We start from the raw sequence: 22,020 nt of genomic DNA, 5'->3' as shown, positions 1-22,020 counted from the left end.
CATCCCAGCCTCCATCCATCCATCCCTCCCTCCATCCCCGCCATCATCCCACCCCTGTATTCCCCCCCACCCTCTCCCCCTGCCTGCACACCCCGCTGCCAGCCCATCCCTGCCTGCTCCCCCCCGCCTCTCTCACCGGTGGCCTCGCCACTCACCTCACCGCTCCTGGTGCCGGTGCCATCCTACCTCGATCCATTACCGCTCCCGACGACCGTGTCTCTTTAACAGCCTCAGCTGCTGACACGCGTGTGCGTGTGTGAACCGCGCGTGTGCGTGTGCAGCTCCGGCTCCCCGGGCTGGCGGGCAGGAGGGACCCCCCTTCTCCATCCTCCCCGGATCCGGCCCCATCCCACTCCCACCCCCCTCCCCGCTTATTTTTCCTGTTGTTCAGCGGGGCTGGGGCGGGGGCCGGGCAGGATCCGGCCCCTTTTCCAGCGGGGATTTGGAGGGGGAGAATTTTTCCCGGTTTTCTTCCCGGTGTTTTTTTTCCTGCTACCGAGAGAGGACGGGCACAAGGCATGGCATGAGCTGCGGGAGACGGCGCTGGAGGTAAGAGCCGCCCGGGAAAGCCCTTCACAACACAAAGCCGGTGCCGGTGCTGCTGAAACCGGCACCGACACCGGCACCGCATCCACCCCCTGCCGCCGCATCCCGCAACATGGAGCTTCGTTATATAACGGCGGCGGAGCCGGCCCGGCCCCGGGGCTCCCGGTCCGGTAGCGCCACCCCCCCATCTCCCACCGGCTAACAGCAGCTCAGCCGAGGATGGTGGTCGGTGTGACCCCCCTCAGTGATGCTGCATCACACACACACACACCCCCCCCCGCGCCCCCAGCGCCCTGGTTTGGGGACCGGGGGAATGCTGGGGGGTGAGGGGGTTAATGCGATATCCCCCCCCCCCCCCCCCCCGCCCCATATGGCCAAGCATCACCGAGTGGGCAGCTGCCGGGGGGGGGGGGGGGGGCAGGGGGTATGTTTTGGGGTGGGGGGGACATCGCTGTGGGGACAGTGTCACCTGGGTGTGGGGTTGCTGCTGCTCCCCCACTCCAAACTGACCCTTGTCCTCCTTGGTGGCACCATGAGACCACTGGCACCCCCAGAGCTGCCCACCAACACCTTGGTGGGGCTTTTCTTGGGTGCAGGGTGATACAGGCCGGGGGGGGGGACAGGGGCAGCCACCCCCATCCCCAGGCCCATGGGAGAGAGGAAGGGAAGGTCCTGGCTGGGATAGGGCCAAGGGCGCTGAACTCCGCAGCAGGGTCCCACAGAGCCCAGTGTGGGGCCGGGGACACCTCAGCAACCAGGATGGGGGCGAAGGAGCAGGGCAGGTTGTTTGGGCAGGGGAGGGGATGGAGACAAATGGAGTGGTCTGTGATCGAGGTCAGCTGGGTCTTGGGGCCAGGGAGGCTGAGCCCCATGGAAGAGCTGAGCCAGGCACAGATGGAGGAAACTGAGGCACGGGCTTGTGTGAGCAACCAGGGAGAGACTCCCATGGTCTCCATGGGTGCCATGGAGAACTGGGCCGGGGCACCTCTGGCTCTTTGGCATCCACCCGTGCTGGTGGGACGTGGCAGTGCCCAGGCAGTAAAGGCTAGAATGTAGTAGTCCCTGCAGCAGGGATGCTACGGAAGAGGTCCTGCTCCATAACCACACTCTGCCCGGGGTGCAGGGGCTATTGGGTCCCCTCCCCAGTACCCAGAGGGTCTTGACACCCAGCAGGATGGGAGCAGCAGGCGCAGAGCAAGCGCTGTGCCGTGCTGGCATCTCCCCTTCTCTGAAAGCTGGTTGCTGATTTCACTCTGGCTACCAGGAAGAGGGAGGGAGGTGGCTTTGGAGTGGGGAGGACTCGTTTGTGCATCCATTTTTAATGAGCTAGATATCTATTTTTCCCCGAGCTGGCTTCCCCCACATCGATCCTTCGCCATCCACCGGGCCTGCTCCCCTCCCCATGCCAGCAGCTCCCCATGCAGTCAGGAGCAGCAGGATAAGCATCCCCAGTGCTGGGAACCTCTTGCCTCCCCAGATCCTGCTCCTGGGGATGGAGGGATCCTCTCTTGGGCTGTGTGGCACATATGGGATGGCAGATGGAGGGAAAAGATCCCCTTGTCCCCTCTGGTGGGATCACCTCCATGTTGACCATCCCATGGAGATATGACCATGCTCCAGCCAGGAGAAAGGCTGGAGTGGAATCACTTTGAGTTGGGGGAATGGATCCTGCCTTCATGCTTTGCAGATCTGAGCTGTGCCTGGCTCAGACTCTGGCAGCTCGATGGCAAAACCAGAGCACCATTCCCATACATCAGTTTCCCAAGCCATCTCCAAGCCATGGTCTGTTGCTCCCCACCGCTGCCTGTGCAGATGGAGCAGAACCTGGAGAAGGGAAAAGGAGATTCTGGATGCGAGTGGGTGTCGATGGTGTGGGAGGGAGAAGGATGGAGTGCGCGGGTGTGCAGGGCTCCCTCAGCAGCATCCCACCTGCAGCCAACCTCTGCCCACCCACCACAGGGACCATCCACGCTTGTTCTGGGTGATCCACAGCCACCAGTGCTGAGGGCTCAGGGCATCAGAAGCCCTTTCTCCAGGCTTTCTCCGTGTTGGAAGTGTGACCTGTGCCCAGCTCCTGGTTGGGGGAGCAGGATCAGGCTCTTGCTTTTGCTTCCAGGGTGCAGCTTTTTGGGGCCTGTGTTGGCATTTAGCACTCACAGCTGCCTGCAGCAAGGAGCTCTGAATGCCCCAGCATCCCATGCTGTTAGCTCCATGCTGACAAAGTCTTTGGCCACCTTGCCTCAACCCCGGCTCCTGGTCAGACTCCTGAGCCCCAGGGCAGAGGGCATTGCTACTTGCATGGCTGTTGCCTTCTCTGGAGGGATGAAGGGGGTTGAAGAAGAGACTCAAGTCCCAGTAGTGCCCAAGGGGACATCTGTGTCCTTGGAGAGGGGGCTCAGCGGCAGCCATGGGCCATGGTCTCCGTTCTCCTTGTGGGATCTTGCATTTTTGTTCACCCCTTTCCTGGGCCCAAGAGGGACAAAGAGAAGAGCTGTAACACAGTTGGTGCTGTTGGCTGAGCTCTGACTGGGTTTGTAGTGAGGGGAGGCCAGGCTGGGCAGGAACTGTCACAAGAGGAGCTGTTCCCTTTTCCCCTGCCCTCAGCTGGTGGGGAGCCAGGCTGAAGCACAAGCACCCTCCCATGGTGCTGAGAGCCAGGACCTCCAGAGGAGGCTGAGGTCCAGATCTGCCCTGATCTGGGCATCCTGTGCTTTGCTTGGGCAGGGGGGTCCTTCTGAGGGGATGTGGGGCTGCCTGGGATAGAGAGGGAGGCCAGGGCTTGATGTCGTAGGAGATTTGGGTCTTAGCAGAGAAGATAAATGCTGCTGCAGGAAGGGCTTGTGGCAGCCAGAGCAAGGAAGTTTTGCCTGGCCAGGCTGGGGGTGCTGGTGCTCTGCCTTCTCCCTACAGCTTCCCATGCTGAGGGCTTGAGTGCAGGAGCTGCATCTCCTGATGCTCCTGGACATGAGCTGTTCTCTCAGCCAAGCAGAATGTGGTGGGTCTGGAGCAGGGCTTGGCTTGGGCCCCTCAGCCAGCATTTCTCCAGATCCCTGGGCACAGGGCTGGCCCCACAGAACCTGGCTCCAGGTCTTGCTGTTAAAGCTGTGGGACCTGGGGCAGAGAAGTGCTGGGGATGCCTGGTTGTGACAGCTCCACTGCCTGGCCTGAGACTCTGCAATGGATTTACCACCCAGCCCACCACTGACACCAGCATCCAACAGGAATGGGACTCAAACCAGTTGTTTTCCCAGCCTTTTTGACCACTGCAAGGTGGGATATCCTCCTTGGTGTTATTGGGAGCCAACAAGGGAGCAGGAAAGCTGCTCTCAGCCCTCCAGACTCCCAAGGAGTTCTTAGGGTAATCTTGGGAAGAAGTTTCTTGGCTCCCATCACACAAATGGCAGGTCTCCAGGGCCACACGGAGCAGCAAGGTCTTTCCCCACCATGAATTCCTGGCTTGTGTGGTGGTGGAATAGGTGGCACTGAGTTTGGAGCTGTGCTCTGAGCCTCTCTCCCAGCTGACTTGGGTGAGTGCTGAGCCCTGGATTGCAGATCCACCTCTGTACACACAAGTACAGCTTCTCTCTCTCCAAACACAGCCACTGTCCCTCCAACTCCAGGGGAGCCAGTGGCTCCTCAGGGCCTTCTGTAGTTCTTTCATATTCCTGGAGTGATCCAAGCCCTATGAGGCGACCTGGCCTTGGAGGCCAGTGGTCATACACGCACTACTCACAGCATGGCAGTGGTCTGACTTGGTGGATAAGAGCAGGAGCCAGCTCCTACCCCACTAAGCGCTGCTGGGGAAGGCAATCTTTTTAGTGAGATGTCTTTATTACTGCCATGAACTTTGGCCTGCAGGTTCAGCCCTCCAAAGCAAGACCTTGCCTGGCATTGCTGGTGGTTGGGATATTGCGTACAGCTGAGGGAGTCCTGGAAAGCTGTTCCCCGCAAGAGTGCTGGACAAAAGCCTTGCCACAGCACCACATCTCGGGTGTGTTTTCTCTGCCTGTAGATCAACTTGATTTGCTGCATTAGTAAAAATAGATGGGCTAATGAATTCAGCTGATGCAACCTTCTGTGTGTGTGTGCGTGCATGCGCTTCTCTCTGTTTGTGTGTGGATGTGTGCATGTATGTGTGCAGCTGAACACCAAGGCTCACATCAGGTGCATCCGCCAGCTCCTGGGACTCTGACGAGGTGATTGTGTGTGTGTGATTGTGCGTGTGTGTGTGTGTGTGCAGGAAGCCATGAGTGATGGCTGCTTGCTGCCAAGCAGCTCTCTCACAGAAGCAGTGGCTCTACAGAAAGAATCTTGCAGCAGGTTTGGATTCTGGCAGGGCAATAACAAGGCTTTGCAGCAAGAGAGAGGACTGCTGGGACCTGCTGGGGCCATAGCAAGGATCTCACAGGGACCTGAAGGGCAATGGTGGGTCCTTACAGGGACCTGGTGAGGAATGGCGTGTCCTCGCAGGGGGCCCCTGGGGAGGAAGGGTCCCGCACGGGCATGTTTGCGGCGTGCCCTCCTGGGGTGCCGCGGCCCCCAGGCACAGTGCAGCTGTCCACGGCACCTGAAAACGACCGCTGTCCGTGGTGCTGAACTCGGCCAGGCCGCTGTCTGTGGTGCTGAACCGCTCTACCCGGCCAGCTGGGCACATCGGTTCACGTTCTCTGCCCAGACGGTCTCATCTGCCACAGCCCAGGGTCTCCCAGCGAACACCCTCACAGGGGTGGCACTAGCAGGGTGACTGGTTATCCTGCCTCTCTCTTGAGGCTCTCGTTCCTCTTCAATGTTACACGGAGATGGTAAACTCACCAACAGCTTGGACAAGCACTGTCTTCCTGGCAGCTTTCAACCTATTCTCCCCAGCATCTTCATTGTCTGTGTAATGTTTGTAGTGACAGGCTCTTCGGCCCTCTTCTTTCTTCTCTCTTCCTGCGTCAAATCCGCCCCCCACCACTGCACCATTGCTCACTGTGGATGACAAAACCCTTATGAATGGAGTGACTTCTGTGGCAATGACGTTTTCTGTGAAATGTGCACCCTGGAGTGAATTTGGAAGACTGAAAGACTTTGCCCTTTGCTTTTGTCAGGGTTCCTCCCACTGTGGATTGCGAGCTAGCACTCCACTGCTGGCAGGTGCTTCCCCCATGAGCTGTGGCCTGTGAGAGCTGCAGGGAGCATCTGGGGGGAATCATAGAATAGTTGGAAAGGACCTTAAGATCATCTAGTTCCAACCCCCCTGCCAAGGGCAGGGACACCTCACACTAAACCACCATGCAAAGCTGGGCCCTTCCTGTGGAATCCCAGAGTAAAAATGGTTGTACCAAATGCTGACCTATCCTGATGATGTTGTGGTTGGCCCAGTCATGCAACCTGCAAACAGTGAGTTATGGGGTGAGGAAGAAAGGCCAAATTTCTGCTCTCCTGCAGTTTTGGGGTGACCAAAAAGCATATAGAGGTGCTCATAGAAATGCCTGAACATCAGATGGGCTCAGTACTGACATCTCCAAGGCATACAGTTTTGTATTTCCCTCTCCTTCTGCTGTTTCAGTGGGTTGGAGGGATGTCTTGGGGCAGGGCAGAATATGTGCTGGGTATCCCAGCATAGAGCAGCTCTGGTATCCATGGGATGTGGTACTTGCACTTTGTACATTGGAGTGATGTGGCCTGCAGGAACCTGGGGCTGCAGGCAGCGGCTTTCCTGCAGCAGTAGCAGGCAGATCCCAGCGCTGCCCCATGGTGCCAGAGACAGAGGAGAGAGTGGAGAACCACCTTCTCTCAGAACACCTTCTCCAAGCTGAGGTTCTTCCCCCCAGCACAGTCCTGCTCCTTTTGGGGTAGTAGGAATCCCCAAAACCTTGCCTGCCCATTTCCCTGGCCATGTAGAGCCTTGCCTAGGCTCCCACCACTGCTGGTTGGAGCCTCCCTGTGCTCAGAAGCCCTGAATCCCTGTCTGTCTATTTGAAGTGACTTCCCAGCTCACTCACACTTGAGGGTTTCTGTGAGCCAGACAGGCGGCCCCAGTGCCTGTGGCAGGGGGACCTGGCTCAGCTTTCCAAGGCAGGACAGGAAAGCTGCTGAATCCACTCAGCCCCCCTGAACACGGCCTCAGGGACCAGCCAAGGTCTGAGCTGGTTGGAACCATTGCCAACACCTCCCGCTGGCTGCATTTCAGACTGGCGACTTGTCAGCATCTGTCTCCTCCCATGAGTGTCCTCCGGGGCTCCCGAGACCCCGGGCTGCCCCTGTGCCACCACCTGCCCTCTCCCCTGGGGACAACCAGCATGCTGAACGGCTCTGGCTGTGGGCTCCATGCTGGAGCGACAGCCTTCCCGTGCTGCCTGGTAATTATCTGTTTGGATTTGTGCTGTGTGGCTGTGTTAGACACCCTGGTGCATGTTCTGTTTGCTTCCCTAATTGCTGCCAAGCACCGAGCTGCTGGTTTTAAGTTTCTTCCTTCTTTCCCCTCCTCTTCTCCTGCTTTCAAGAGAATTTAACACATGTCCAAGCGTCAGAGGCCCAGCTCTTCTGTTGGGCAGAGTGAGCAGAGGCAGCAGAGGCTGCATCCGAGTGGGGAGTGGCGCCAGACTGTCTGCACAGGGCCGGACTCATCCCCAGAGGCCACCAGGCCGGGCTGTCTGTCACTCACACTAATGGAGAGGCTTCAGCAGCTCCCACCAGTCCTCTCGCACAGCCCTGTCCTGATATCACCAGGAAATGCCATGTCCCACACATCCCATGGGGTTTTCTGGCTGTGCCAAAAATTTCGTAGTGCCTTTTGGGTGCCTGATTCACCCCCCAGCCCTGGCTGACCCAGGAGGGCTGTGAGGGTGCTGTGAGAGTGAAAGTGATGGGCTGGGGGCAGCAGGGATCTAGGCTGCACCCCACTTAGGAGCCACCTCCCCCAGACTGAATGGAGCATCCAGAGAGCCCATGGACCTGGGCTATGAGCATCACCAGCTGGGACACTCCTCCCTTGGTGCCCCCCCATCAGGGCCTGGCCATCTCCATCCCAAATCAAGTGGTTAAAATTATACTCTCACTTTTAGCTTGGTCTGGGGGAAGTTGGCAATGGAGGGAGTCCTCAGGTCACATTAGACACATCCAGATGATGTTCCAGCCATCCCTTGGGACTTGGGAAGCATGTTCCTGTTTCCTGGTCCCTGGGCTGGAAGCCACTTTTGCTGGGCTCCAGCTCTTCCCCAGGCACCAGCTGGGGGAGGAGGGGGGGCAAGCCCCCATCAATTATTCACCTCTGTATTTATAGAGGGCAGTGTGTTGAATAATGGATGGTGGGTACGGAGGGCTCTGGAAGCTGGGCACTGCCACTGCAATATTTATTGGCCTGGTCTGCTGGAGCCGCCTGACTGCCACAGGGCTCAGCAGGGCTATGGCAGGCATGGGCTCACTGCCCAGTGCCTGGCTGGCACGGTGAGCATGGGCACCTCTGCCACTACCACTGCCTGCTCTGCCCTCCACAGACATGCTGCAAGGGCTGGAGCAGCTCTGCTCTGGAGCCAGGCTGAGAGAGGTGGGCTGGTTCAGCCTGGAGAAGAGAAGGGTCCTTAAGGAGAGACCTTAGAGCAGATCCAGTGCCTAAAGAGTCTACAAGAAACCTGGAGAGGGGCTTTGGGCAAGGGCCTTTAGGGACAGGACAAGGGGGAATGGCTTTAACCTGACAGAGGGAAGTTTGAGATGAGCTCTTAGGCAGAAGTTCTTCCCTGTGAGGGTGCTGAGGCGCTGGCACAGGGTGCCCAGAGAAACTGTGGCTGCCCCATCCCTGGCAGTGTTCAAGGCCAGGTTGGACGGGGCTTGGAGCAACCTGGTCTGGTGGAAGGTGACCCTGCCCTTGGAAGGGGGTTGGAACAGGATGAGCTTTAAGGTCCCTTCAATCCAAACTATTCCATGATTCTATGATCCTGCTCCATCTGCCACTGGTTGCTGGAGCCCAGGCTCTGAGAGGGATGGGAATTTCTGGGGATAAATCCCCATCCACCCCCATTATGGGGGACACCAGGGCCATGCAGCTTCCTGGAGGATCCCACTCGGGGCCCAGCAGCCCTGCACTGTCTGGTCCCCTGTGCCACTCTGCACAGGGACCTCCAGGGTCTCCCTCCCTGTTGGTGCCATGATGTCCCCCAGCCCTGTCCACTCTTCCTGCCTGCTCTCCCTGCCAGACCAGCAGCCTCTCAGCCCTCATCCCTGTGTTGCAGAGAGACCTGTGGAAGATGTCGAACCCGAGAAACGGCGACACCAAGCCCCCATGTTTGCCCCGCAATGGACTGGTGAAGATCCCCACGCAACCGAACGGCCTCGGCTCCGCCAGCATCACCAAAGGCACCCCTGCTGTCAAAAACCGCCTGTGCCAGCCTTCCTCCGTGCCTGCCATCCTCAGCCCGGCCTTAGCACACCGCAGCGACCTGCCCATCCCCAGTCTGGCCTCCCCACTCTCCTTGGCCACTCTGGCAGGCGTCTCCTCCCCTCCCGGCGCTTCCTTGGTGGGACTGAATACGAGCGAAGGCTCGGAGCAGCCCTCTCCAGAGCGGCTGCCTGGCTCGCCCTCGGAGAGGCAGCTGGCGGTGGACGAGAAGATCCTCAACCGCTTGTTCTGGTACTTTTCGGCGTGCGAGAAGTGCGTGCTGGCTCAGGTGTGCAAGGCATGGCGGCGGGTGCTCTACCAGCCCAAGTTCTGGGTGGGCTTGACACCTGTCCTGCACACCAAAGAGCTCTACAATGTCCTGCCTGGTGGGGAGAAGGAATTTGTCAGCCTGCAGGGCTTTGCCGTCCGCGGCTTCGAAGGCTTCTGCCTCGTGGGTGTCTCTGACCTGGACATTTGTGAGTTCATTGACAACTACCCCCTCTCCAAGAAGGGGGTCAAGTCCATGAGCCTTAAGAGGTCGACCATCACGGATGCAGGGTTGGAGGTAGGTGACCCCTGTGTGGTGACCAGGGTGGCTGAGATGTGGCAATGGTGGGTCCTCCCAGTGGCCCTGGGGACACATGCTTGGGCAGAGCTTTCACCAGCCACAGGCATGGAGCAGGAAGGTGTCACCGCCATCCCATCCACAGCAGCATTGGAGGCAGGCAGCACTGGGAGTCCCTGCATGTGGTCAGGGCAGGAGGGTGGGCTGCAGCCTGTGCTGTGGTCGCAGGCATGGGGTGAGGATGCATTCGGGGGGGGTCATCCCTACTGCCCACTGATGCTTCCTGCACATGCTGCTGGGAAAGCAAAGCTGGATGAGGTGGCCATGACACCAGGTGATGGGTGTGGGCGATGAGCTGGATGATGGGGACAGGGACATCCCTGCTGGCAGGGGGCTGTGGGTCAGTTGGAGATGGGGCAACTCGTGGTCCTGCACAGAGCCAAGCAACATGCCCACAGAGGTCCCCTGCCCTGCACCATGGCCTAACACAGCACCAGCTGCTCTGTGGCCACATCCTACCCAAGTGTTGCCCATGATGGGAGTGGTATTAATCCTGCCCCTGTCTACAGCACCAGGTACAGAGCAGGGGCCATGACCAGGGATCCATGCCTGTCCCCTCTCATTTCCCACCAATGCTGGCATAGAATCAGAATAATTTGGGTTGGAAGGGACCTTCAAAGTTCATTTAGTCCAACCCCCCATGTCCTAGAACAGGACACTGCACCAGCACCAGGGCAGTGCAACTGCAAAGGCTGGACCCAGTCAAGGCTGGTGACAGTGAAAGGCTCAAAGGGAGCCAGTGCTGCGCAGGGTGACAGCAGTGCCCAGCATACTCTGACATTCTGCCCCTTGCAGGTGATGTTGGAGCAGATGCAAGGTGTGGTGCGGCTGGAGCTGTCGGGATGCAACGACTTCACGGAGGCCGGGCTGTGGTCCAGCCTCAACGCCCGCATCACGGCGCTGAGCGTCAGCGACTGCATTAACGTGGCCGATGACGCCATTGCCGCCATCTCGCAGCTCCTGCCCAACCTCACCGAGCTCAACCTGCAAGCCTACCACGTCACGGACACGGCGCTCGCCTACTTCACCGCCAAGCAAGGCTACACCACCCACACCCTGCGCCTCAACTCCTGCTGGGAGATCACCAACCACGGCGTGGTCAACATGGTCCACAGCCTGCCCAACCTGAGCGTCCTCAGCCTCTCGGGCTGCTCCAAGGTGACCGATGATGGCGTGGAATTGGTGGCTGAGAACCTGCGGAAGCTGCGCAGCCTCGACCTCTCTTGGTGCCCTCGTATCACTGACATGGCCCTGGAGTACATCGCCTGTGACCTGCACAAGCTGGAGGAGCTGGTGCTCGACAGGTATGGTGCTGTGCCGGCCTGAGCTATGCTGTGCCAACCTTTGCCATGATGTGCCTTGTCAAGCCATGCCATGCCACGCCATGCCATGTCATGCTGCATCATGCTGAGCGTACCATGCCAAGCCAAGCCATGCTTTACCATGTCAAGCCATGCCATGCCATGCCATGCCATGCCATGCCATGATGCATCATGTTGAGCCATGCTAAGCCATGCTGTGCCATGCTGGAAGCAATGGGTGCAATGCGTGGCCATGGTCTGGGGACACCCATGGGTGCTCTGCTCCCGACCAGCCCTGTCACCCTGTGTCCCATCAGGTGCGTGCGGATCACCGACACCGGCCTCAGCTACCTGTCCACCATGTCGTCCCTACGGAGCCTCTACCTGCGCTGGTGCTGCCAGGTAGGTGTGGGACATGGCTGTGCCTGTCCTGGCTGGCATGGTGGGGAGGGCAGAGTGGCTGGCACTGTCCTGGGGACAGGCCATGAGTTCAGGGTGGGTGCCCTGCACCAGCTGGGTCCCTCATGACTTGGTGTTAGGAAGTGGGGTTCTCCTGTGAGCTCAGCAGGACTCAGCCCCAACACCCAGCTCCTTACCCCCTGCCCCAGCATCCCGCACCCTGCTCAGGCTCCCTGCCCCAGCACCCAGCATCCTGCCTCAGCACTGCTGAGCCCCCATGGTGGCCATCCCCCATTTGTCCCCACCATTTGTCCCCCCCATTCCCACTCTGTTTTCTTTTCCAGGTGCAGGATTTTGGCCTGAAGCATCTTCTGAGCATGGGCAGCCTGCGCCTCCTCTCTCTGGCTGGTGAGATCCTTTCCCTTGCTATCCTGGGAATGGGGTGGCCAGGACCCCATGGGGCTGGGGAGACAATGGAAAGGGACAGCCTTGGGATACCTTGGGGGACAGCCAGCTTCCTCCCAGGCATCCTCCCTGTGGATGGGTCCACAACAGGGCTCTCGGGGTGCCAGTTTATTTGGGTGCTGCTGTTTTGGGGGTGACAGTGCACATTGTCCTCTTGCAGGCTGCCCCTTGCTGACCACCACAGGGCTGTCAGGGCTGGTGCAGCTGCAGGAGCTGGAGGAGCTGGAGCTGACCAACTGCCCTGGTGCCACCCCGGAGCTCTTCAAGTACTTCTCCCAGCACCTCCCGTGCTGCATGGTGATCGAGTAGTGCTGGCCCCGGCCGCCCCGCTCCCGCTGCCACTCCATCTGACATCACCCATCCCCTTTTCTTTCCATCTGTTCGGGGATGCAAAAGACACTGTTGAATACAACCGATCCCGGACATCCCCTGCATTGACACCCCGAGGGGCACGTGGCTCTGCGGGGACATGAGGACAGTGTCACCCCTTGCCAGAGCCCCCCCGGGCACCCTGTAAATTCCCCACACACTGCCAACATCGCCCGTCCTTCACCCAGTGTCCTGCCAATCCCTTCTGGACAGACAAATGGACATCATGGAAACCCAAAGTGGGAAGGCAACAGTGGTGTTACCCCCTCTGGCTGCATCCTGCTCCCCCTCTGCCCCAGGGCCAAATGGGTGCATGGCCCTGCCACCAAGGATGCTCCCGGGGACCAAAGGATGCTCCCAGGGACCAAAGGATGCTCCCAGGGATGGGCAAGAGGAGGATGCTTATTTTTGGCACCCATGGGTAGCGGTGGAGGCTGGATGGGTCCCCTTGCATTCCCGGAGCAGGTCACTGAGCCACCCCCCCCTCGTGCTGCGTGTCTCCCCGCGCCCTCAGTTCTGCCCTTGGGATGCCCGGCGCTTTCTCCTGGTGAATAGGATGTTTCTCTGCGCCCGCCCGCTGCCCTCGCATGCTCGCTTGCTTCAGTCTTGTGCTACAGCAGGCTCTGGGGTACCCGGGGGGATGGTGACAAGTGGCAGCCTCCACTTGGCTCTTCCATATGGTTTCAACGTGGCCAGATCCTGCCTCCGGGTTCTCCCGGTTCCCCCCTCGCCTTGGGGACGCCACTGCACCCTGGTTTACGTGGGGTTGGTGGGGTTACATCGACGCCGACGAGTGACCCGTTCGGCTGGGATGGCGCATCCGGGGGACCGGGGCCAGCTCTGAGCCACCGCGGACACACCGGCAGCGCGGAGCGGAGGTGGGAGGCGGCATTTAGGACACACTGCCACCGCCAGCACGCTTCCAGCTGGAAAGCCATCACCCGACGCCGGCGGCAAGCGGGGGACAGAGGACGAGCAGAGCACGGGCACGGGGCTGGGGTGACCACGGGGACCTGGCGCGGGATGGGGCTCGGTGGCCGTCCCCGCTGCCACACCGGCTGCCTGCACGGACATGGACACGGACACGGGCACGGGCACGGACACGGACACGGACACGCTTTCGGTTTGTTTTGCCTTTGTACCGGCCGGGAAGGAACTGCTGCACCAACCACCGCCTCCGCTCCCTCCTTTGTCCAAAATGCCCTTTTCTGGCCCCAAAATGAAGAATCCTCTTGGCCTTGGAATAGGGTTTGGGGAGCGTCTGGAGCCACCGGGGCTGTGGGGCAGGGAGCAGCCTGCAATCCCAAAACCCACCCGTGCCCGTAGGACATGGGTGTGAGGGGCTGGGGACGGGGCTGTGGTACACGGAGGGTCCCCCCACGGAGGGGGAGACAGCAGCAGGGGACAGCTGCAGCTGGGGAGTGTCGTCAGCCCTGCTCACCCTCACGGTCCCACATCCCCAGAACAGGCACAGCACTGGGGCTCGGGTCTCCCCATACCCCCCTCTGCAGCCCTCCATGACAGGGCAGTCACATACGCCCCCCACCCCCTCCTTGCACTCTCAACCCCTGCACACCCACACGTCAGTGTAGCCCTGTAACTGCCTGCATATCAGGCTCCCATGTACCCCTAAACTCTCGTGTACCTCCATACCCCAGAGCTCCTCCAAAGCCCCCAAGCAGCCCCACACCTCAGTGCAAGTCCATATCCCCCCAGTGTATCCCTGCATCCCCAATGTACCCCATATCCCTTTGACACCCTCATTCCCCTCCGTGTACCTCCACCCGTAATGCACTCCATAACCCCCCGACACCCCCATTTTCCTCCTGCACTCCCACACCCAATTCATCCCATATCTCCCCAGCACTCCCATTCCCCCACTACACTCTCACCCCAGCGCACCCCATACCCTCCTGACACTCCCTTTCTCTCCACGGTACCTCCAAACACTGCACCCCGCGTCCCCCTGACATCCCCACCCCAGTTCTCCCCATATGTCCCCCTGATACCCCCCATACCCCTCAGCACCCCGATTTCCCCCTGGCACCCCCCAATTCACCCCATTCCCCCCGCTCCCCCCGTTCCGCGCCACGGGGCACGGCGCGAATTACGGGCAGCGCTTGGGACGGGACGCGCGCACCTTCCCGGCGGAAGGGGGCGTGGCCCGGCGGAAGGGGGCGTGGCCCGGCGGAAGGGGGCGTGCCGCGGCGCTCGTTTCCGTGTCGGCGGCGTCGGCTGAGGGTCCGGCGTCGGGGGACTCTGAGGGCGCTGGGCAGGCTCTGAGGGCACTGAGCGTGGCAGAGGACTCGGAATAGGCTCTGAGAGGTCTGAAGGGGCCCTGAGGGGGCTGTGGGGCAGGATCGGGCTATGAGGGGGCCCTGAGTGCCAAGAGGGAGCCCTTAGGAGGCTCTGAGCAAGCTAGAAGGGGTCTTGAGGAGGCCTTGAAGTGGCTGTGGGTCAGGGGCGAGCCCTGAGCAGGGGGAGTGTAGGCTCAGGGGAACTGGGGGGCGAAGGTGCAATGCCAGAGCAGGGGCTCAGCCTGGCTCGGGGGCGGTTGGTTTGTGGTGGCCTTTGGCCATCCCGGAGCAGCTGGCCAGCGCCCTGGCTCGCTCCGGTGCCCAAGGGGAGCTGCTGGCCCCTCTGCTAGCAAGCAGGGTGAGCCCCTCTGCCTCCTGCAGGGGTTTGGGGCACGAAGAACGTCTCATGGAGATGACTCAACCTCCTGCTGAAGACTCTGCTCACCTTCAGCCCACGACACTGCAGTCGACATCCCGTAGTGTCACCAACAATCACTGAAGTAAGGAGGGAACCAGGAACCCAGGGAGGGTTTCAGGAACTCTCTGGGAGGGACTTACAGAAGGCAGCAGGAGGAGAAGCCCAGTGTGGGGCCATATCTCTGTTCCCACAGGTCTCAGCCGGGCTTTAGCCTCATACTTCCTGTTGATGTGGCTACAAAAAGTTGTGGTTGGAGCTGCCTGGTCCTGCCAGGAGCCACGGGAGCGGAGCCTGTCCCTTCCCAGCTCTGGCTGAGGTGGAGCAGGGCAGCCGTGCGAGCGTGAATGCAGCCAGTGAGGACACGAGCCTCCGAGCCAGCTCCTGGAGAGGGGAGTGCGCCCCAAGGACAGCCATGGAGAAGATGGCCAGGGTCACCACGGCCCTGGGGGGCAATGCCCTGACAGGCCGGACCATGTTCTGTCACCTGGACGCCCCTGCCAATGCAATCAGTGTGTGCCGCGATGCTGCCCAGGTGGTGGTGGCCGGCCGCAACATCTTCAAGATCTACTCCATCGAGGAGGAGCAGTTTGTGGAGAAGCTGAACCTCCGCGTTGGCCGCAAACCCTCCCTGAACTTCAGCTGCGCCGATGTGGTGTGGCACCAGATGGACGAGAACCTGCTTGCCACTGCTGCCACCAATGGCGTGGTGGTCACCTGGAACCTGGGCAAGCCGTCCCGCAACAAGCAGGACCAGCTCTTCACAGAGCACAAGCGCACCGTCAACAAGGTCTGCTTCCACCCCACCGAGGTCTACATGCTCCTCAGCGGCTCCCAGGATGGCTACATGAAGTGCTTCGACCTGCGCAAGAAGGACTCTGTCAGCACCTTCTCTGGTAGGAGCATGGGCTGTTATTTGTCCCCTTACTCTGTTGAGAGGCAGAGATTGTGGCTTTGCCCTTTCCCTGTTCCCAGGGGGAGGCTTTGCTCAGGAGTGGGTGTCTGGAGCAGGCAGGGAGGAGCTTTTTGGTGGGTATTTTTTCAGCCTTCCAGTGCCTAAAGGGGCTACAAGAAAGCTGGAGAGGGGCTTTGGACAAGGGCCTGTAGGGACAGGACAAGGGGGAATGGCTTTAACCTGACAGAGGGGAGATTGAGATGAGCTCTTAGGCAGAAGCTCTTCCCTGTGAGGGTGTTGAGGCGCTGGCACAGGGTGCCCAGAGAAGCTGTGGCTGCCCCATCCCTGGCAGTGTTCAAGGCCAGGTTGGACGGGGCTTGGAGTAACCTGGTCTAGTGGAAGGTGTCCCTGCCTGTGGCAGGGGGTTGGGACTGGATGAGCTTTAAGGTCCCTTTCAACCCAAACCATTCCATGATTCTGACTGCTTTGGCTGCTCAGTGGGCTGGCTCTGCAGGGAGGTTGAAGGTGGCCGCATCACTCCCTGCTTCCTCTCCTCCCTGGGCTGGGGACCCCCATGGCTGTTCCAGTGGGGTTTTTAGCCTTGCTGAAGCTTGTCCAAGCACACCTCATCCTCTGTGCCTGCTCAGGCCAGTCGGAGAGTGTGCGGGACGTGCAGTTCAGCATCCGGGACTACTTCACCTTTGCTGCCACCTTTGAGAACGGGAACGTGCAGCTGTGGGACATACGCCGGCCCGACCGCTATGAGAGGATGTTCACAGCCCACAATGGACCTGTCTTCTGCTGCGACTGGCACCCAGAGGACAGGTTTGTTTGGAGCTGGGCCCTGCCAGCTCCCTGGCCTCAGCACAGGCGAGGGAGGCCCTAAAAGTGGGGTTGGGGGAAAAGCAGGGTCTCTTGATACCCTGCCCCCTTGTGTCAGGGGCTGGGCTGTTGATGGATGATGGGAGCAATGATCACTTTGAGGATTTGCAGGGGGAGGGGTTGGGGTGTTTTGGCTTTGTTTTTTGACAGATGATTGGCCCTGGATGGGCCTCAGAATGTTTGGGAGTAGCAAGCTGCTGGTTTGCCCCCACGCCAAGGCAGGCTTTTGCTTGGGTGCTGAGTTTGGGGAGAGCACTGCATGGCTGCTCTGGGACACCGCTTCCTTGTGTTTGGTCAGGCCTTGCTTGTGTCTGATCGTGTTTTCCTCCTGCCTTTGCCTGGAGGCAGTTGGGGTGTGTGTGGAAATAGCTGTTGTGGTATGTGGGTCCCTCCTTGCTCCCTGTCAGGCAGTACTGCAACTCATCATGAGCTTAGAGAGGCCCTGAAGTCTGTTCATAACTGGGCCTTTTCCCTATCTGCTGCCCCTGACAAGTGGAAACCAGGGATAGGGGGAACTGGTCTGTCTGGGAGCCCTTCAGATGAGCGTGGCTCAAAGATGCGGGGCCTTAAATGGGGCCAGGAAGGAGAGGTGTTGCCTGACCTGGTTGTTGGAGAGTGGAGGTGTTAGGGCAGCACGTGAGAGGAACAATCCGTTGGCATGTCTGTGTTGTGTGTGTTCCTGTGCCACTGTGGGAAAGAAGAGATGAACAAGCACAGATCCTGGCCCAAGCTGGCATCTAACCATCTCTCCTCCATCCTTCTCCAGGGGCTGGCTAGCAACAGGAGGACGGGATAAGATGGTGAAGGTGTGGGACATGAACACTACGCGGGCGAAGGAGATCTACTGTGTGCAGACCATCGCCTCGGTGGCGCGGGTGAAGTGGCGCCCGGAGTGCAAACACCACATTGCCACGTGCTCCATGATGGTGGACCACAACATCTACGTCTGGGACGTGCGGCGGCCCTTCATCCCCTCTGCCATGTTTGAGGAGCACAAGGACGTCACCACGGGCATCGTGTGGCGTCACCTCCACGACCCCTACTTTCTCCTGTCGGGCTCTAAGGACAGCACCCTCTACCAGCACATATTCAAGGATGCCAGCCAGCCCATTGACAGGGCCAACCCTGAGGGCCTATGCTACAGCCTCTACGGGGACCTGGCCTTCGCTGCCAAGGAGAGCCTCATCTCCTCTGACTCCAACCGCAAGCCCTACATTGGTGACCGGCGGCACCCTATCTTCTTCAAGCGCAAGCTGGACCCCACGGAGCAGTTTGAGTACATCTCCTCCTCCAGCGCCCTCAGTGTCTTCGAGACAGATGTGGAGAGCGGCAGCATGGACTGGTTTGTGCACACGGCCAAGCAGTATGCACTGGCTGGCCGGCCCCTGCCTGAGCTCTGCGACCACAATGCCAAGGTGGCCAAGGGCTTGGACCGCAACCAGGTGAGGCCAGGGCTGCAGGCTCTCTTTTGAGACCGGGGCTGGTGCTGAGGTTGAAGGGTGCTCAACCCGAGCTGGTTGGCAGCTCCATGACTTCTGCCTGGCACCAAACCCGTTGCCTACAACAAGGATAGATCATTGCTCAAGAGTATTGAGCCCCCCACTAGCCTGTCCAGCTTTAGAGTTTGCTGTCAGGCACGTGGCTACACAGGGTTTGTAACTTGTCAGGGTCTGACTCCAGCTCTCTCATGCAGGTGGCTCAAACTTGGACAATGCTGCGCATTATCTACTCCAGCCTCGGCACAGTGTCGTCCACCAACCTCAACCACAGCATGGGGAAGGGCAGCACCACCCTTCCCCTCATGAACAGGTAACAGGGGGGCTGGAGCTGCAGCCAGCCCCGCGATGGAAGCAGGGACACTCTTCCCAGCCTCAGGTCATTCTGGTTTGCAGGTTGGCATCCTTTGAATGCAGCCCATTCTTCATGTGGGAGTGACAAGTGATGGCCAGCCCAGGCCTGAGCCCTGCAGCCTTGTGCTCTGCTCCCTGTCCTCCTTAAACAAAGCTTGGAGCTGTGGTGGGGTGTGGGACTGAAACCAGCTTTGTGGTTACTTCATTAGTTACCGTGTCAGGGCTGGGGATGGATAAACTGTCTCACTGCTGTCGTGGAGATGTTGTCTTCTACCTTTCAGAGGGAGAGGGCAGCTCTGTGAGCTGCTCTCTGGCATGGAGAGCCCCACTGTGGGCTGATGGAGCAGGAAGACTTGTTTTTCTTCTTCTTGATGACCAAAAAGTGAGGGGTGAGGACTCCATGTTAGCTGTCAGACCTTGCAGGGCCAGGTTCCCAGGGTGAGTGGCAAATCCTCAAGTAACATCAAAGGAAATGCTCTCCTTGGCCAAGCCCTGCATCCAGCAAGTTCCTGTCTGTCCCTGATTTCAACAGTGTAGGCAGCACACTGAAGAGCTCAGCTGTCCTTCAGCCCCATTCCCTTCCATGATTGAGCAAGTCCAGAAGAGGCTACAGAGATGCTGCAAGGGCTGGAGCAGCTCTGCTCTGGAGCCAGGCTGAGAGAGCTGGGCTGGTTCAGCCTGGAGAAGAGAAGGCTCCTTAAGGGGAGGGGAGGCAGCTTCTGGTGCCTCCAGGGCCTACAAGAAAGGTGGAGAGGGGCTTTGGACAAGGGCCTGTAGGGACAGGACAATGGGGGATGGCTTTAACCAGACAGAGGGGAGACTGAGGTGAGCTCTTAGGCAGAAGTTTTTCCCTGTGAGGGTGGTGAGGCGCTGGCACAGGGTGCCCAGAGAAGCTGTGGCTGCCCCATCTCTGGCAGTGTTCAAGGCCCGGTTGGATGGGGCTTGGAGCAACCTGGTCTAGTGGAAGGTGTACCTGCCTGTGGCAGGGGGTTGGAACTGGATGAGCTTTAAGGTCTCTTCAGCCCAAACCATTCCATGATTCCTTCTCTGTGTCTGTGAAGGTGGGGAGCACTGGTGCTTTGCAGGCAGTAAACCATCTTTCATTAAGGCAGCTCCTGAACCTGCCTCTGAGGTGAAGGTAAATGTTAAAGGAGGGAGTCAAGATCCTGGGCTGAGCTCACAAACCTTCAGGAAGATGCCAAGTGGGGCAGCTGACTTCTGTGCTCTTGGGGAAATTGCCCTGTCTTGGGTTTCACCATTCAAGTTGCAACTGGAAACCTCTATCCAGGCTGTTTGCTGGCTAGAGCAGAAGCTGTAAACTTCTGTGACTGAAATTTGTCTTCTTTCTCAGCTTTAACCTGAAGGATATCCCCTCTGGGCTGGCCAGTGAGTCCAGACTGGACCGTAGCAAAGGAGAAAGCCGCTCGGAAAACATCCTCATGGATTCCTCCTCCACCCTGATGAACAATGAGGGTAACGTTCATGGGGCAGGGGCAGTCCAGGTCCTACAGCTCTTCCCTCTTTAGCTGTAGATGTATGATAACCCAGTGAATTTACCCTGCACATTGTGGGGCTTAGACCTGCTGCAGCCCCCATGTGCAGCATGTGAACCTGGAGTGCTGCAGACGGGCAATCTGCCCCTGTGGGCCCTGTGATGGTGGCTGCGGAGTCAGGAACGCGACCATGGTATGGAGCTCAGACACAGACCCACACATGGGGCAGGACACGAGGGAGCATGCTTTTGACAACGGCCTGTAGGGACAGGACAAGAGAAAGCTTTAACCTGACAGAGGAGAGATCGAGATGAGCTCTTAGGCAGAAGCTTTTCCCTGTGAGGGTGCTGAGGCACGGGCACAGGTTGCCCAGAAAAGCTGTGGCTGCCCCATCCCTGGCAGTGGGGTTGGAACTGGATGAGCTTTAAGGCGCTTTCCAACACAAACCATTCAGTGATTCTATGATCCAGCCATGCGTCCAAGGGGGGAATGAGCTGATTTCTCTCTCCCTTATCACACAGACAATGAGGAGACGGAGGGCAGTGATGTCCCTGCAGACTACCTGCTGGGAGATGTGGAGGCGGATGAGGATGACCTGTATATGATGGACCATGAGAACCCACATGGTGAGTGCACAGTGGGTGCTGGGAAGTGTTCCCTGGACCAGGCAGGGAACTGGCCTTCCCTTCTCATTCCTGAAACTCCTTGCAGCTGAAGAGCAGGAATACAGCCTTCCCCAGGAAGCCTTCCCCCTGCGCCATGAGATCGTGGACAACCCATCGGCCTTGGACCACCTGCAGGACAAGGCCGACTCCCCTCACGTCAGCGGCAACGAGGCTGAGACAGTGTCGCTGACCCCTGTGGAGTCCTTCTCCCTCATCTCTATCTCCCACTCACTGTATGAGAACCGCCTGCCCTCAGACTTCTTCAACCCCATCGTGCGGGACACACTCCTCTTCTATGCCGAGCAAGGAGATGTGCAGACGGCCGTATCCGTCCTCATTGTGCTGGGGGACCGCATCCGCAAGGAGATCGATGAGCAGACACAGGTAGATCCTGGGAATCCCCTTCCTGGCTGTGTCAGAACTGAGCCTTCACTTCCAGGGAAATTGGTGTGATTGTGAGGTGACTCTGTAGTGGGACCCAGGGGTGGTGTATCCCAATGGGATGGGATCCTGTCTGGCCTCTGGGCACCTCCCTTCTCCTCCAGGCTGGCTCTAACCTTGGGTGGGCAGCTTCAGGACTCCAGCAGGGACCCAGGGGGCTGTCTGAAGGGGGATGTGGCCTTGGCCTGTTGATTTGGGGAAGGATGCCTCTTCCCGTCCCCACAGAGCACTTCCTCCCTTCCATTTGGGATGCAAGGCTTGAGTCCTCAGGAGGTTTTGGGGAGTTGTCAAGGCTTGGATGTGTGCAACCATCCCCAGGAGCACTGGTACACGTCCTACATCGACCTGCTGCAGCGCTTCCAGCTCTGGAACATCTCCAACGAGGTGATCAAGCTGAGCACGTGCCGTGCCATCAACTGCCTCAACCAGGCGTCCACTACCCTGCACATCAACTGCAGCAACTGCAAGCGGCCCATGAGCAACAGAGGCTGGATCTGCGATCGGTGAGGGCAGGGAGGTGGGGATCTCCAAGGGGAGGCCCAGGGGGGCAGGAGGATGGGGTAGGTTCCTCCTGCTCCCCGGTGTTGCCCTCCCCAGGGCTACCCCGCCCATGCTCCCCGCTCTGTCCATGCAGATGCCGGCAGTGCGCCAGCATGTGTGCCGTCTGCCACCATGTCGTGAAGGGGCTCTTCGTTTGGTGTCAGGGCTGCAGCCACGGCGGACACCTCCAGCACATCATGAAGTGGCTGGAGACCAGCTCCCACTGCCCTGCGGGCTGCGGCCACCTCTGCGAATACACCTGAGCAGCACTGCCCGGCCGGGGAGGCTGCGGGCAGGCAGGCACAGCTCCCCGCCCCGTGCCTCCCTCTGGTATTTATTGTGTGTAAATAGGGGCCCTGTGTGCGCCCAGCCCCCTGCCCGGCACTTTTGTACCGAATTAAAAGAAAACACCAGCTGAACTGAGCTCTGTCTCTTGTGTGTGCGTATCCTGCCCGCAGCGGGGCCTGGGGCTCGGTCC

General features: G+C 59.4%; 2 protein-coding genes across 3 annotated transcripts; both read left to right on the top strand.

Moving 5' to 3' along the window:
* The first annotated feature begins 229 nt into the window (after nucleotides 1-229).
* FBXL16 (F-box and leucine rich repeat protein 16) lies at nucleotides 230-12,422 on the top strand. The gene is made up of 6 exons (XM_062611920.1): nucleotides 230-549; nucleotides 8,760-9,470; nucleotides 10,326-10,834; nucleotides 11,149-11,233; nucleotides 11,575-11,638; nucleotides 11,856-12,422. Exons 2-6 carry the CDS (start codon nucleotides 8,775-8,777, stop codon nucleotides 12,002-12,004), a joined length of 1,503 nt encoding a protein of 500 aa, XP_062467904.1. The 5' UTR covers nucleotides 230-549; nucleotides 8,760-8,774; the 3' UTR covers nucleotides 12,005-12,422.
* A 2,354-nt stretch (nucleotides 12,423-14,776) lies between these two features.
* WDR24 (WD repeat domain 24) lies at nucleotides 14,777-21,965 on the top strand. Of its 2 annotated transcripts, XM_062611919.1 has the most exons (10): nucleotides 14,777-14,861; nucleotides 14,973-15,672; nucleotides 16,319-16,496; nucleotides 17,320-17,995; nucleotides 18,247-18,362; nucleotides 19,755-19,876; nucleotides 20,418-20,522; nucleotides 20,608-20,945; nucleotides 21,321-21,505; nucleotides 21,637-21,965. In XM_062611919.1, exons 2-10 carry the CDS (start codon nucleotides 15,192-15,194, stop codon nucleotides 21,803-21,805), a joined length of 2,370 nt encoding a protein of 789 aa, XP_062467903.1. In that variant the 5' UTR covers nucleotides 14,777-14,861; nucleotides 14,973-15,191; the 3' UTR covers nucleotides 21,806-21,965. The 2 variants fall into 2 exon arrangements, with proteins under 2 accessions (XP_062467903.1, XP_062467901.1); XM_062611917.1 differs by having other exon boundaries at nucleotides 14,783-15,672.
* The last annotated feature ends 55 nt before the right edge of the window (nucleotides 21,966-22,020 follow it).

This window comes from Pezoporus occidentalis, unplaced genomic scaffold (assembly GCF_034315485.1).
Source record: "Pezoporus occidentalis ecotype Australia unplaced genomic scaffold, CSIRO_AGI_Poc_V1 ctg158, whole genome shotgun sequence".
Classification (NCBI taxonomy): Eukaryota; Metazoa; Chordata; class Aves; order Psittaciformes; family Psittacidae; genus Pezoporus; species Pezoporus occidentalis.
Note: the sequence above shows the minus strand (reverse complement) of the source record. Positions and strands in the feature narration are given on the sequence as shown.